This window comes from Pleurodeles waltl, chromosome 6 (assembly GCF_031143425.1).
Source record: "Pleurodeles waltl isolate 20211129_DDA chromosome 6, aPleWal1.hap1.20221129, whole genome shotgun sequence".
In the NCBI taxonomy this organism is placed as follows: Eukaryota; Metazoa; Chordata; class Amphibia; order Caudata; family Salamandridae; genus Pleurodeles; species Pleurodeles waltl.
Window position 1 is genome coordinate 1,541,782,598 of NC_090445.1, and position 15,032 is coordinate 1,541,797,629.

General features: G+C 41.3%; 1 protein-coding gene across 2 annotated transcripts in view; it reads left to right on the plus strand.

Annotated features, from left to right (window-relative positions):
* Positions 1-15,032, plus strand: part of PIK3CD (phosphatidylinositol-4,5-bisphosphate 3-kinase catalytic subunit delta) — a 479,399-nt gene that overhangs the window by 116,668 nt on the left and 347,699 nt on the right. For both annotated transcript variants that reach the window (XM_069241165.1, XM_069241164.1), the window contains exons 4-5: positions 558-784; positions 4,127-4,306. In XM_069241165.1, coding sequence (XP_069097266.1) covers positions 558-784; positions 4,127-4,306 — 407 coding nt within the window. The remainder of the gene's footprint in view (positions 1-557; positions 785-4,126; positions 4,307-15,032) is intronic.

Sequence of the window (15,032 nt, forward strand, 5' to 3'; positions counted from 1 at the left end):
GGCATGTATCATTCTCCTTATCTTTGATTGCCCAACAACTAAGACCCCCTTTTTACCAAGTGTACAGAACAACCTGTGCTGATGGTTGTATGGCCATAGGTGGGACATAATTTGTTTGAGTGACTACTTTGGAGCAAGGGAGCCTGACCCAGTGACATGCTTGCTTCGACAAGGCAGCACCAAACCCTAAGCCCTCCTCAATGAATTGTGATGAGGGAACCCCAGTCCAGCAACTTTCTCATAATTTCCCCTTATGCTCCATGTTATTGAGGTACCTAATTTTCGTGACCCAGAGGAGTTGGGGATTCCCTGTTCTTAAGCTGTGCTCTAGCCTCTCCCTAACTTCCTATCAGCTCTTCCTCTTATGCTGTAATCGGCCATAAGTCACATCCTGTCCCTTCTCCTTCCCCTTTGCAATAGAATCTCTGCTGTTTTAAATAATGTTATTCTCTCTTTTTTTGTGTGCTCCGCTCTCTCTCATATAAACCATATCAACACATCTTCATCTGTCTCTAGCATCTCCCTTAACTTCTGTACCCTCTCAAATTTTCTTCCAGGTCTGCACGAGTTTGACTCCATGTGTGACCCAGAGGTTAATGAGTTCAGAGGGGCAGTGCTGCAGTTATGTGATAAGATGGCAGCTCAAAGACGAGGCATGGGCTGGCAGGCCTGGCTGGAGTATAGCTTTCCCCGTCAGCTTGAGCCATCCGCTAATGTCTTCAGCATGGGGACCATCCGCATATCCTCCAAGACCATAATCAATGTCAAGTTTGAGTCCAGCGAGGTATGAGAACCTGGGCATATAGAGTCATTATGTTTGTTTGCATAGCTTTATGAACTGCCTTCTTCTGTAGTGTGGACAACTGGGTGAAAAAAGTCACTATGTTTTGCACAAGGATGTGCTCTTTGCCAGCCAGCCATTGAAGATGAGTTTTTAATGGCTCCTTTTTAAAGACTGACTAGCCATCAAGAGATAAATTCTTTTTTTTTTTTTCTTTTGGTGTATTATTTCTTACAAGTTCAATAGCTTTGTTTTGAATGTGGCAGGGGGCAAGGGTTTTTTTTGTATCCAAGGGAACTAAACTCAGTAAAAATTTGAGTTTGGAACACTGAATCCACTCCCTTGTGAAATTTCAATTTCAGATTAACCACAGTTTACTTGGAAGCTCTTAATGTCCTGAAAAGTTACAGCCTGTGATGGATTTCAAAGCTTCTTTTAGATTTAAATCTTTTTATTTGTAGCAGTTGCACCAGTGGATGTATTTTCAGCAGGAAATAAAAACATAGTACCTCTCAGCATAGCTAGCTGTTTCCAACCCTCACAATCATCAATAAAACAATTCAGTAATAACAAAGGCAGACTAAATGCTTGAATAGCCAACCAGAGATGGTCCATATGCACTTAGAGAGGGAGAAAGAGGATGCAGGAAGACACCAAAAAGGAACTGACATCCTCAACCAGTGTATAATAACCTAATCCCTGGGTCATCACCCTACTCCTCCTAGAGAAGGTATATTACTGAGGGATACAGCTTCCCCTTCAGGTAGTCAGAGGAATGGCAATAACTGGATCAAGTACTGAGGCTTCTTTTAGGAACCATAGAGAATCCGTTACAAAATAATGCCTTGTCCAGTAGTGCCAGTCGAATAGGAGAGAACATTTTATGGTAACGGGGAATTGAACCATAGCATTTTCAAAATCAGTTTTTAAACAATTGTGCAACATTCAGTGTTGTTAAAGCTCTAGTTTTGGGCCAAGTACATTGACATTGGGTATTTCCTAGTGCAGAGAATAACTATACCTCTGTGCAATTGCCTGCAGTTCTCATTGGTTGCTCCACCTTTCAAAATCCCTTGCTGATTAGCTTCTTTAGCTATTTTCCTAGCTGAGCCAATTCTGATTACTTTTTGTACTCCATCTCTAAACTGACTTTTTACTCTGGCAGTAATAATACAGACTAATAATGGTCCTGTGTTTGTAATACGTTGGTCTCATGGCCAAGCTAGAACCAGGAGAGTTAAAACCAGCTCATAATTTGGAGCACTTGTGTTTAGCATTAAATGCAAAACCACTAAATAATCTGAAAAAACAGGTTAAAAGGTGCAAGTATCTGCTTTCTGCTGTACTCAAGCCTTGCTTCACAGTGTGTGATACTTCTGATGACACTCCCACGTATGTTTTAATTTACTTCTGATTTCATTACTAAATTGTCTGTCCAGAATTATGCATGACCGTGTATTCCCAACACCTGAATCCTGCTGACATGTAAGAGTACAAAACCTCCCAGCATTTACATCAAACACTCGCCATTAACTGCTGTGTCAAGCATGTATGTGCCCTCTGGTGCACTCTTAAGAAATCAAATTAGGGTACGTCTCATACTGACCCAGGGCTAGATCTGCACTAGAATCAGGACGAAGCACAAAAATGGACATCATCCTTGTAAAGCTGGAACAGGGTTTACAAAAGGGTTTCCTTTCTCATGCTTTGCTGCTTTACACCACTCACCCAAGAATGAACAAACACATGCAATTTTTAATAATGGATCCTCTTATTACTAAAGTCTGAAATTGTTGTACCCAGATACAAGGAATGAAGGTGTTTTTCCACCTACCTCACAAAGGGCTTATTGTGGCCGGACACATAAAATGCTGCATACCCCTCAGTTTCTCTCATCCGGTATTGTAGAGACACTGGAAATCACTGAAGCCTTCACATAATGTCTTTCCCTCTACCAATCTACAGGTCCAGAAACAATAGAAACATATCCTTTTCTCCCAGACTAATTTACACCAACCCTGTGACAGGCTTCATCCCTTACTCTGTGACTCCTCCTAAATAGGAGGCTATCTGACGAAGTGCCACTGGTTCCAGTGAGCCTAGATTTGTTGAAAGTAATTTGGCTTGGGCTTGATACACTACTGCCTTCCGTTTCCCAGGAGCAACCAGGATCTGCTTAAGGCAATGACCCTTCCCCACACGCTCTGCTCATCATTTGATTTACTTTCTCTGTGTTGAGTTACAAACTTTAGAGAGGTGGCCTCGTTTGGCCATTCTACATAAAAATCTGAGGTGAGAAAAGAGCCACAGGAGCAAATCCTGGGCTGAGAAGGAATGAATAATAAAAAATATTAGCTGTGCACTGACAGTAGAATTTATGCACATATGTGGTACATCTGGAATCTCATTTTTTCCAAGTCACACAACTAGACAAACGCTGTCACAAAGCATGCCCATGTAATTGGGTTGACCCTTCTAAAACATTTCTGCCGTCCAAAAAGGCTCGAAGTTACAGACCCAAAGACAAACTAAATGCAACTGCCAAAAATAATTTCAAATAGTTGATATTCTTTTTGCATATTCTTTATTGTTGGAATCGTCCAGATTTATTTCCAGATTATTGTGGTACTAGGGCTTACCACGCATGTGTCATTACAGTTTGAGGGCAATTACATCAATGCTTCTCGGGTTTTAAGTTCTTTAAGGGACGTAAATGGACTGTGGGTAGTAATTCAAGATTTTAACTAAGTCCAACAAAAGGTGGAGTCTTTGAAATTCACTTTAATTTCTAGGTTACTAATGAACAAATAAGGGTCACTATAGTTTTCATTGAAGGATCGTCTTCATTTTAATTCTCCAAATAATAACCTTTAGAGCTCCCTTGTTCTATTGGGCAATTTATACGTGAACCGAACCCCATTAAAAATGTGAAATGTGGATATGTAGCAAAGGCTCTGTCACTGAGCTCTCCAGGATGGTCTGTCAGTCGAAAACAGTAACCCAGGTAAAGTCTAGTGGCCAGTCGATGCTAAAACAGTACACAACTAGAGCATTACAAGTTTCTGAATCTCTTGATCAAAACATTCTGTTTCAGACACAGCCCGGCATTGGAGGAAAGCCACTTTCCTGGCACTCCTGACCTTCCTTAAAGGCTGATGTGGCCCCTCATCTCTTCCTATCTTTAGGATGTTCTTTGCCATGTCTTGAAATGAAGTGGCTTCTTGCTCTGAAATCACTTTATTATCTCAGCGTCATGATACTCTTTTTTATGTTTTGGTGTCTATCAGTCTTTGTTTTGATATAAGCATTGTAGCCCTTCAATATGATATATTTTTTTTGCTACAGGAGAGCTTTACATTCCAGATTATGCCTAAGGAGTTCCCACTTGCTCTTATTTGCTTGGCTCTGAAAAAGAAAGCCACAATATTCCCCAGTCGGAGCCAGCAGAAGCCTGAGGATTACACCCTAAGGGTCAACGGCATGTGTGAATATATTTATGGAAACTACCCTCTGTGCCAGTTCAAAGTAAGTGCTGTATATTTATTGCTTTCAGTGCATACCTGGTCCTAGTCATGGCGAGTACAGCTAGTTTTATGTCTGGAATGTCAGGAGTGCCAAGTGCATTAGTAGATGTCACCTTTAGTTTCAAACTTCTTGCCTGTGGTTGCTAAGATGTGGAGCTGGAGTCCTGAGTGATCCTTTAAAAGACACAAAGTTTATTGTTTGTCATTTGTACATGGCACAAACTGTTGTTAGGATGGCATGACAACACTATTTGAAGGTCCTTTGGCAACCTTTGCGAAGTGCATTCCAGGCTAAACTGGAATGCAGTGGCAGCAGGAGTTGGGGCAAATCATGGAATGAGCATTGTATTTGTAGACTATTAAACTGTAGACCAAGACACTAGGCAAAAACGGTGGAAGGTTAAGGCAGGAGGTAATGGTTCTGTATTATATTGAATTAAAGGTAAGGTAATGGTTCTGTATTATATAAGAAACAGTGTAAGACAGAATCCACTTGATCACTGTTGCAGGTATTTATAAAAACTGGTTGGTATGTAGCGCCCAGTGCCTTTCACAGTTCTCTCTATTTTTTTATCAACAAGTTCTTGAAAGAGGTGATCAGAGAAAACATCTGGTATCTTGGCCTAGCTCAGACTTTTTTTTAGTGTGCAGGCACAATCACAGGTTATTGACCCATACCCCATTTTGTGCTATTGTTTACCCTTTGTGTCCCAGGAAATCCCCACTGTTGTGTTCTCAGGTGGTTAAGTAAATTACTGTCTTTAGGTGTTGATTTTCTCTGGATAGAGAGGTGCAACAACTAAGGCATTCTGTAGGAGGTGGTAGAGGTTAAATTCCAAAATATCATATGACACAGCAAATCACAGTATATAACTTCATTGTCAGTGCTGTAAGTTTAACGAAGAATAGGATTTTTATTAGCTGTTGGGTAAAATGGGCAGTAAGATACTATACACAAAAAGCAGAAGTTAATAGTTCTTCTCTGGCAGATATATGATCCCAAAGCTTATGTCTCCCAGATGCTGGGTGCTCATTTTTTAATTAACACAAATTAACATTCACCACAAGGTCAGTGTTAGCCTATACACACTGCACTTGGGTTGAATGTACAAACTTGAGAATTCACAGGGTTTCTGACTTTAGTTGAGGATTTTTTAATGCAAAAGATTTAGGTTTGTGCTAGGTCTATAGAAGATGAGTTTCTGTATCAAGCCTGTGGTGCTGAGGTTCCAGCACCAAAAAGTATCCAGAAGTCACAAAGCCCATCACAGAAGCAACAATAACTCCACTCAAGTCAGTGGTGCAGTTTGATGTCTTTCCAAGTTCCGGTATCAAGGTCAATGGTAACAGGAGTCCAGTCTGGTCATCAGTGTTAGAATAGGACACAGCTGAATTTACTGAACTCCAGACAAGAGTTAAGAAGCCAGTTGATATTTATCTGCACAATGGATGCAGATGTACTACTGTGCCACCACCCTTTAAAAGTCTCTGAGATTATTACATTACGATTCCATTAACTCAGAAGCCACTTTTTGCTGATTAAATAGTCTGGGACTGGGGCTGTATAGGATTGGGGACATCCACTGAAGTTAATTGTTTCACCCTTTTGTACTGTGAAATAACTTGAGGGTTAGGGCTTCAATTGTGACTTCAGCATGTCCAGAACCACACAGACAAGAAGGCTAATTCAAATGGTTACAGAAGTAGGATAACTTCTCTGAGCAAGTAGAATGTACCTCACACCAGGATTGTAAAAGTGGAATACCTCCTTGTCCTTCTCGGACTTTAATGAGTGAGGAAAGGACTGACTTACTATCTTGTTTTATGATGAGCAACATCCCATTTCCATGACCCAGATGTTGCTGTTCTTGGATTTTATTTTCACCGCCAGTTGAGCAGTGAGGATTTCTTGACTCCTGTGCAACTTTGATCCATTGATATGTCCTCCGTGTAGAATCTTTATCAACTTGGGCCTTGGGCACGTGTCCCTGTGATCCTCTCAGCTCTTCTTAACAGGTGGAGTTCAGCTCTTCATAAAGGCAAGCATGCTGTCCATCTGTATTCAGTGTGCAGTCACAAGGCTTCATGTATGAGCCCTGACTTGGGCCCAGTCTGAAGGAAATGCAGCCCAGTCTGGAGGAAGAGCAGCAAATGTTCAGTGTCTGCTGAAATGTCTGACCAACACTAGTCTTGAAGAATTACATCTTTCTCTCGTTGTCAATTGTACCTGGTTTTGGATCCTAGCATTGCAGGTCCGACTGCTTTGAAATAGTCAAGAAGGATGTGTGGAAAACCTGGGTTGCTAGCTCATTCCTTTGTTGGAGAAGGGTACACATGTATCAAGTGACATCTAGCGATCTCACTACCCTATCATTACTACTGAGAAGAGATTTGACTTGGAATCCACACCTCCTTCTTGACTATTTCAAACTATTGTCACAGTCACTCAGGCGGAAAAACTCAGACTTAGGAAGAACAAATGGACAGGATAGCTCGGGTTTCCCATACAGTGCATAGGACTTTCCTAAGAGAACATTCCTTTGGTCTCCCTACTAATATTTGGAATGCTGGTTCGCATATTTGCAATTGGAATGCCAATCACTTTTCTTACGCTAGAGTTTCTGTTTCCTATACCTAGGCTACCTCTTTATCTCTCCTGCATTGAGAAGATGAGCTACCTGATTTACATACATTATAACCATGTGGGTACCCGTAACTTCAGCTTTCCTTTTTATGGTTTTCCACTCGGAGGTAAAGACTGTAGACTTAACATAGCCGACAATGATGAGAAGATGCAGGATACCCCCAAAGCAATTTATAACAACAAAAACAGGAGAGAGAGTCAGTAAACTGTGACCCTCCTGTAATTGTAACTGCAAAAAAGAATTTATAATGGATGATATTATTGTTGGAATTGTCCAAATAATAGCCTTTAGAAGAAGTGTTCCTCTCCCTATGAACATTAAAAGAGAGCGACCCAAAGAGCCCAACATCCCACTCCTGTGGTTCCCTGGAGACTGCTATCTCTTGTCTTTTCTGCTGTGGGCAGGCACATCTTCTCTTCTCACCCCTTGTTGTGATTGGCCCAGAACCTAAGGACCCCTTGCTCCTTTCGATTTCCCTTTCTGTTGAATTGGTTTTCCCTGTGCATTGCTGTTTTTTTTTGATCCGGCTCATTTAGGTCATTCCACTACCTTTTTCCTGGGTGAGTGGCTCCTATGTTCCCTGACCTTTGTAGAAATCTATACAGTTTGCTCTCTCCCATATTGAAAGAAGCAACTACACCTGCTACGAGATTCCACTTCAACCTGACCGGTTGTCTTAGGTGTCTGCTCTGTTGCGGCAGCATCTACACTTGCAGCATGTTGGAAGTGGCTGCGGCCTCTTATGTCTCCTTGTCCCCAGGTTCTCAGGTAAGTGCTGGAAATACAGGTGGTTCTCCTAAGCCCTGGCCTTTTAGTTTTTCGATATTCTGAGTTTAGGGGCCCTGGCATTCTGAAGGCCATCAGAGACTGCAACCATCTCTTCCATCAGCCCTTTCCTCAATAAAAGAAAACTGACCATATCACAGGCCAGTTTCACCATATCCTGTGTTCCTGCTCCCTTTATCATAGTGACTACCATCACTAGTGTATGTGGTGTTTGAAGTACATCATACGAGCCAGAATTGTAATAACTATCTCAGAATTATATTTTAAGCCAGGTACTATTGAGAAAGAAAATTAGCAGCTACTGTGATTAAGGGGTGTGGTTCACATCCAAAGAGCAGATTCACTTGCTTTTTCTTCACATGGTAGTGACTGGGTTTGACATAGGTGTCAGTTGGTGAAGCCAGTGGATAAAAGAATTGTAAAAAACACTCTAGAATGTTGAATAAATCTGTATGTTTAGATCTCAGGACTGTAATAAGAAAAAGAAGCAGACTCCCCTTTTCTTTTCCAGACTTAGATGCAGAACCTTAGGCACTGTTGGAGATATTTGTAAAACAGATTCATAAAGCCTCTCTTGAAATGGTTGAGGGGACTGAGAAGTTGGGGGTGGTGTAACTGTACATCATACTTTAGTTGTTCTCCTGTGTGTAACCCACGTGGAGCCTTTGAGGTTATTATTGGCATTCTGCAAAAATCATGCAAAAGATAGCTTGTTTTACTTCACCTCTACATTTCATGCAGCACTGAGACAGGGCTGACCTCCAGTGCTTTCAGCTCATCTGGTCACACTCCTTTCTTTCCTTCTTGAACATGATAAAGTGACAATAGTGAGAGTTCAGGTGCATGTGATGCAGTAACAGTATTGTAATTTGTGTTCCTCTTACGTAGTCACAAGTGTTTTTACAGCCTCCAGAGCTTTTAGAGAAGTATCACAGAGGAAATTGGTGGTTGCCTATTTCAATAGGTAAGACGTTCAAAGAAAAATGTAACTGGGTGGACATTTTTGCAAACCAAATAATGCCAGTTCATTTTCATGTGACTTTTATAACATAAAATATTAAGGAATGAATAACAGTGAATTTAGAGACATTTGTTGAAACTGAACATGAAAATATTGCTGCTCAAAGGAAATTCAAGATTTTCTGTAGGCATGCTTGAGACCCTTTTTTCTGATTTTGTTTTTTTTTCCTTGTCCTAAAAGTGAATACGTGGCTTTATGAAAGGGGATGTCTAGCACTGTGGTTTCAGTGGGAGGGTAAGAAGGAATGACAATGAATGAGTTGATCCTGTACTACAGATTGTAAATAACACATACAGCCTTTTTCACAAGGTTCCGCTTAGTCATCCATCCAGCAAAAAACTCCGTAGAATTTCCACTACAAAAATATTAGAGGTAAGTGTAGCCAATGCTACACAATATCATCTAGAAGTAATGCCACTGGCTGAATGGCATACAGGGGTTTTCATGATGATTCATTCTTATCCTCAGAAAAGCTCAAATAAGAGAGAAATGAATGTTATGACCTATTTTAGATTTTTGGGCTCTCGCCAAATGCATGAAAAAGACTAATTTCAAAATGGTTAGCAAGAAGGAGTGAACAGTGTTCTTCTGTCTGAACAGTTCTTGTTTTAATATCCCCATTCTGCCACTGTAGATAGACTTTGTGCTTCTTAGCGGCAAACCAATGTTGTCAATTCAGGTTTACCTTTTTGGCTTAGTCTCAGTGATTTGCATTTTTAACACAGTCCTACAGTGGTGGCTGTAAATTTCATAATGCAAGAAACGAAGGTATAGCTGCCATGTGTCATTGTCTTCTGTAAGATAACTCCAAAATTAAAAATGTTAATTGCACTTGGCAACACTACTACTTTATGGTATAGTCTTTAGCGTTTTTCAGTACAGTTTTTGAAACCATGTCTGATATTCACAAGCAATTCAATTCATTGATGTAGTAATGTACTCCCGTTTTAAAGACTTTTCTGTGATATAGGAAAGATGTTATATGATAGAGATGATTCCTAATTTTTCAGGCAGGTGACTTCATAAATTTGTTGGTACCACATGCAAGGTTGAGGAAGAAGCCTCTGCTATGTGTCCTAATAGTCCATTGTTCACAACGCATAGGCCAACTTGCAAATTTCCTGTTGTTGACAAAGCCAGTATCTCTGGACCGGGTTTGTGGACACAAGATGGAAGACTTTTGAAAAAACAGGACTTTGCACTACTGGATTGTGTGGTTAAAGGTTGCCGTGTCTCCTGAGGGGGTATAATAACTTGCATGAAGGATCTGGTTGTAAACTTGCATCATACTAGGAAAAGGGAGCTCTAAATAAATAAGGGAAGAATATGTTGAGAATTATGGACAGCACCAAAGCAATGTGCTTTAACTATTATGTATGATGGGATTCATGAAGAGGTGAAGGTATTGTGGTGATGGGTTATATCAAAAAGGTGTTTCATACAAATAGCTCTCATAGTAGGGCTGGACAGTCTAATGTACAAGTGGATACTTGTATGTAATTACAAATATCCCACGAGAGCCCACAGCAGGATGTAATCTACAGGAGAGTCTCTTTCTAGCTAATCTGTACATGAAGTGCCTGGTTTTGCTCCAGGGATTCCAGATGACTTTGGAAAGCTTGTGTTGGTCACTTGTTCATTCCTACTGTGTTTTGCTTTTCCTTATGTATTGATGATGTTAACAGCCCTGGGTAGATAGAGAAAATTTGAAAGAAATATGAGTGTTGCTCTGAATTGTCTGATTGTGCTGTAGACCTTATTCTCCTAGATTGGGAGAAAGCTTGAACATGACCTAAATTGTCTTCTCTCCTTTTGCAGGAGGAGGGCAGTGTTCTTCACCAGACATGAATTACTTGAATCTCCATGCTTAGCTTCTGGGCAGCTAAGATTTCAAAATTTTGACATATGATAATGTATTGAATATTGTGATCCACGCAGGGCCCAGGACTATCTTGTGCTTATTTGTGGAGAGAGATCATGAAGATTGGATTGTGTTGTGTGTTACTGACCTTATCATTCACACTTGTCACTTACATTGGAGTGCTGGAAGATGGCTAATAAAACTAAGACTTGATTGATCAGTCTGCAAGAGGGAAATATGCTAAGGTTGTTTTGAGGAGAGTCTCTCTACATGAGATTTGTGTAATGGCTACTTGGCCTTCTCTTTGCATCTTAATCTTTGCAAAACGGTAATGCCAGGATCCCAGTGGTAGATCAGTGGCTTCATTTGAGAAATTAGAGATCCACCATTGAATTACAAGGAGCATCTTTTATAGATGTTTGATATGCAGCAGGAGTAGTGTCTGCCAATAGGGTAGCCCTGCACTCTTAAACACATTTTCAGTAGGTTCAATGTAATTTTATAAACAATTTTGTGATGGAAATATGCCCATAGAGTGCAGCATTGTCTTTTCTTTTTTTAATTTTTTACATAGCTTATTTCGAATTCTGACCATTTGTTCTAGCTTTTTTCTTTAAATAGTCTGATTATTTACGCCTACTGCTATTCCTCATTTGGCTGATTCTTTTTCTGGACAGGTCCTCCTACTTTTGAACAAAGTCCTCCTTTATCTTTCACTAAAGCACCAAGACCAGTTGTTGTTGTGTTTTTAATTTTTAAATTTTTTATAAGTGCTCCGACCTGTATCTCCTCTTAAATGAGGACACCCCACTTGCACATCATCTTACCCTCTTTCCTCACGTCTAATGTGAGTACCAAACAGTACATTACTAGCCTAATATGTATCCCTATTCCAAGGACCATATTTCCTCATACCTTGTCCAATAGCCACATTTTCAGGATACCTCATGTTCCAATTGTGTGTGTCTAACCATCATTCTTTGCCACTCAGAAATTGGATGTTAGTCTTATTCAACCAGTTGCGAACTGTCTGTTTTCACTATCAAATAGCCCAGGCCTATCAGAATCCAGTACGTTGGTTATATGCTTCCTCTACTGCTATACCTAAGAGCAAATTTTCTGGTGTGAGTGTGATTGCTACTATGAGTACTGAAGTGAGTATCTCCTGTATATTAACCTAGTTGATCTTAAGGTTTACTCAAGTCCATACTACTGACAAAAATTCCAAAGGTCTGCCCTGCCTCTCAGACATTGTGCATTTGTGATGTTCCCCATTTTACGCTAGTATAGTGGTGTTTAATATCAATATATGTATTTGAACTGTATAAAAGATCTGTTGATGTGCATCTAAACATTATTAAAACTAATCCTTATTTTCTCACACTGGTACTATAATACTGCTGTTCATAAGAGGCTCTACAACATCTATAATATCGGCTTCTCCTTCGAAAGAAATGGATTGGGCAGCTGATTCAGTGGAATTAGCTACAATTCATGCCCCTGTGATGCAGTTTCTGTTCTCAGTCCAATTCTTGGAATTATTTAGCTGTTTGGGTGAAGAAAGATTCCTTTGTCTGTTCCTGACCCTGTTTCGGTGCTATCTGTAGAGACTGTGGGTCCAGACTGTGATAGCATGGTGTGTAAAAGAACGATGGATTCAACCTAGATCTGTGACTGGGGGTACGTGTTTGAAAGGTTTTAGCACTCTGTCCAACATTTTGTTGTGTTGCTGTGCTTGCCCTAAGTTGCCAGGGTATGCCCAGAGGTGGGTCCCTTACTCACTGTGCCTTTGCCCTAAGTGGCCAGGGTATGCCCAGAGGTGGGTCCCTTACTCACTGTGCCTTTGGATTCAGGTTAGCGTGACTGATGAGTGGTGATACCCTGAAACCGGTTCCAGGATGCTTGTTTCCGGTCCAGGGCAGGAGCTGGCATTTCATTTTAGGCTGGACTGTTCTAATGGGAACAGGGTCAAGACTGAGTTGCAGATGGCTGGGTTCCAACTGGGGAGACATGGTGAACAAAGAAAGATGAATTTAATCCAGATCTATGACTGGGGGTGAGTGTTTGAAAAGTTTCAGCAGTCCTTCAATCCTCTTGTGTTGTCTTCAAAGACTTATGATCCTAACATTTTCATTTGTAGGGATCCATCTTTGCTATTGTTACCTAAAAAAAAACAACAACAAAAAAACAAAAATTGAATACTAAAACTGAGCAAGAGATGTAACACATGCCTGATTCTAAATCAGACATTGTTTTCTTCTAGTCAGCTTCTGTTTAAAATGGAGAATTCTCCTAACGGTGCACTGTATTTCTGTGTGACCCAGGCTACATTCTAAGATCATTCTACAACTATACAACTGTACTCAGTACAAAACCATATCTAATCCGAGTGGATTAGGGTTTCAATTACCGTATTTAACCCATTGCCTATGACTTTGCCGAGGATGTTGCAATAAGTATTAAGATGTTAATAGGGGTCTCTAGAAGCGTACTTCAAGCAGTTCATGACCAGGTATATATAGAATCATTGTCAGTGTCTCTCATTATCTCAGCCAGCACCATGGCATCTTTATTGTTCTTACACAGCTGGAGAAGTTTCAGAGCTAGTTTAGTTATATATGTAGTTTAGAACTCCACTGGGAGTTCATCTGTACTAGAGGTTTTATTACGTGCCAGCTGAATTATTATGTCACAAACCTCATCTATTGTGAGCAGTTAATCCAAGGTAAGGCATTGTAGCGGTCTATCTGTGGAATGGGCACCCTGTCCAAGACGGCAAGAATGGTCTCTCTGCCACAACTGTGGCTGTGTATTAGTTGCTGCAGCATTCAGCAAACATCCTGTTTTATGTCTGCTTTTGTATAAATGCCACAGTGGACAGATCGTGGCTGGCTCAGTGTGTGCGCAGGTTGGCGGCAAAACATATTCTTGCTAGCATCGAGGTAGATCTTTTAATAGATGCGTGGAGGCTGACTAACCATGTTTCCCGAGAGGGCACATACTATTCAGATGTACATAATTTCTGGTCCTGCATCGATTACTGGCTGGCCTCTAGAGGGGTGGGCCCTTGGTTTTGGGAGGCACATTATCTTGCGAGAACGTAAGCTGAGCATTTGCCTGTATTGCTGGTAGTGGATGTGCCCACCAATGCGGGAAGCACTTACACATGGAGTCTCAATCCCGATACTACTGGATGTGCCATTCCGTGAGGAACTAAAAGAATAAATCACAAACTTTCTAAATAGAAATGTTGATTCTCTTCTCTCCCCTGTATTAGCATAGTTTGGGATACTTTAAAGGCTACTATTAGAGGTGTCTGTCTTGTGAAGAGCTGTGGAGTTCAGTGCGCTGTGCGTGCTGACCTATGGAACTTGGAGGCTAAGCTTGAGAGCCTTGAGCCTCTCCGGGGAGGCCTGGCAGATCTCGTAGCAATGGCTGCCTTTGGGGAGAATCTATCAGAGTATAAGGAGGTGGCAGAGAGGGAGCGTCTTTACCAGGGTAAATATGCCAGGGCTCGAGCCTATGGGGAATGTGAAAGTCCAGACCATGTTGTTGCTACTATGACACGCAAAAACCCAGCAGCAAATGATATTCTAGAAATTAAGACATCAGAGAGGGTTATACACAGAGACACAGCAAATATAATTTCCAGGTTTTGCGTTTTTTTGCTGAGCTTTATGGTTCGCACAAGGAAGCACGACTGAACTTCAGTTGATACTTTGATAACGTAGTGCTAAGTTGGATCAGTGACGGGCAGCGTGAATTCCTAGCTGCAGACCTCAGTGTGTATGAAATCCAAAAGGCGATTGCGCATCTACAGGTGGAGAAGGCCCGGCGGCCCAATGGCCTACGGGCAGACTTCTGTAAAGCTTATGCAGAGTAAATAATACCCCTATTAAATAAGGTATACAGTGAATCTAAGGAATTAGGCGAGCTGCCCCCTACCATGTGGGAGGCACTTATCACTGCCTTGCTGAAGCCCAGCAAGCTCCCGGACACATGTGACTCTTATAGACCGTTCTCTTTGGTCAACTGCAATACCAAAATATTAGCAAAAATTCTTGCCAATCGCCTCCCCTGCTCCTCCCATCCCTGGTCAGACCAGAGCAATCTGGCTTTATTCCGGGGAGATCCACCTCACACAATTTGAGAACTTTGTTTGCAGTTATGCAGGATATATATCCCGACTTGGAGGCGGTTGCAGTCTTTTTAGACGCAACCAAGGCCTTTGACTCCCTAAAATAGGATTACCTGTTGGCAGTGTTTGCGCTGCATGGGCTTTCCAGATGGCTTTCTGGCATGGATAGGCCTTTTATACACTAAGCCTAAAGCGAGAGTGCGCATAAATGGTGCCCTGTCAGACTCAATGCGCATATTTTGGGGCACCAGGCAGGGGTGTCTGCTGTTGCCGCTA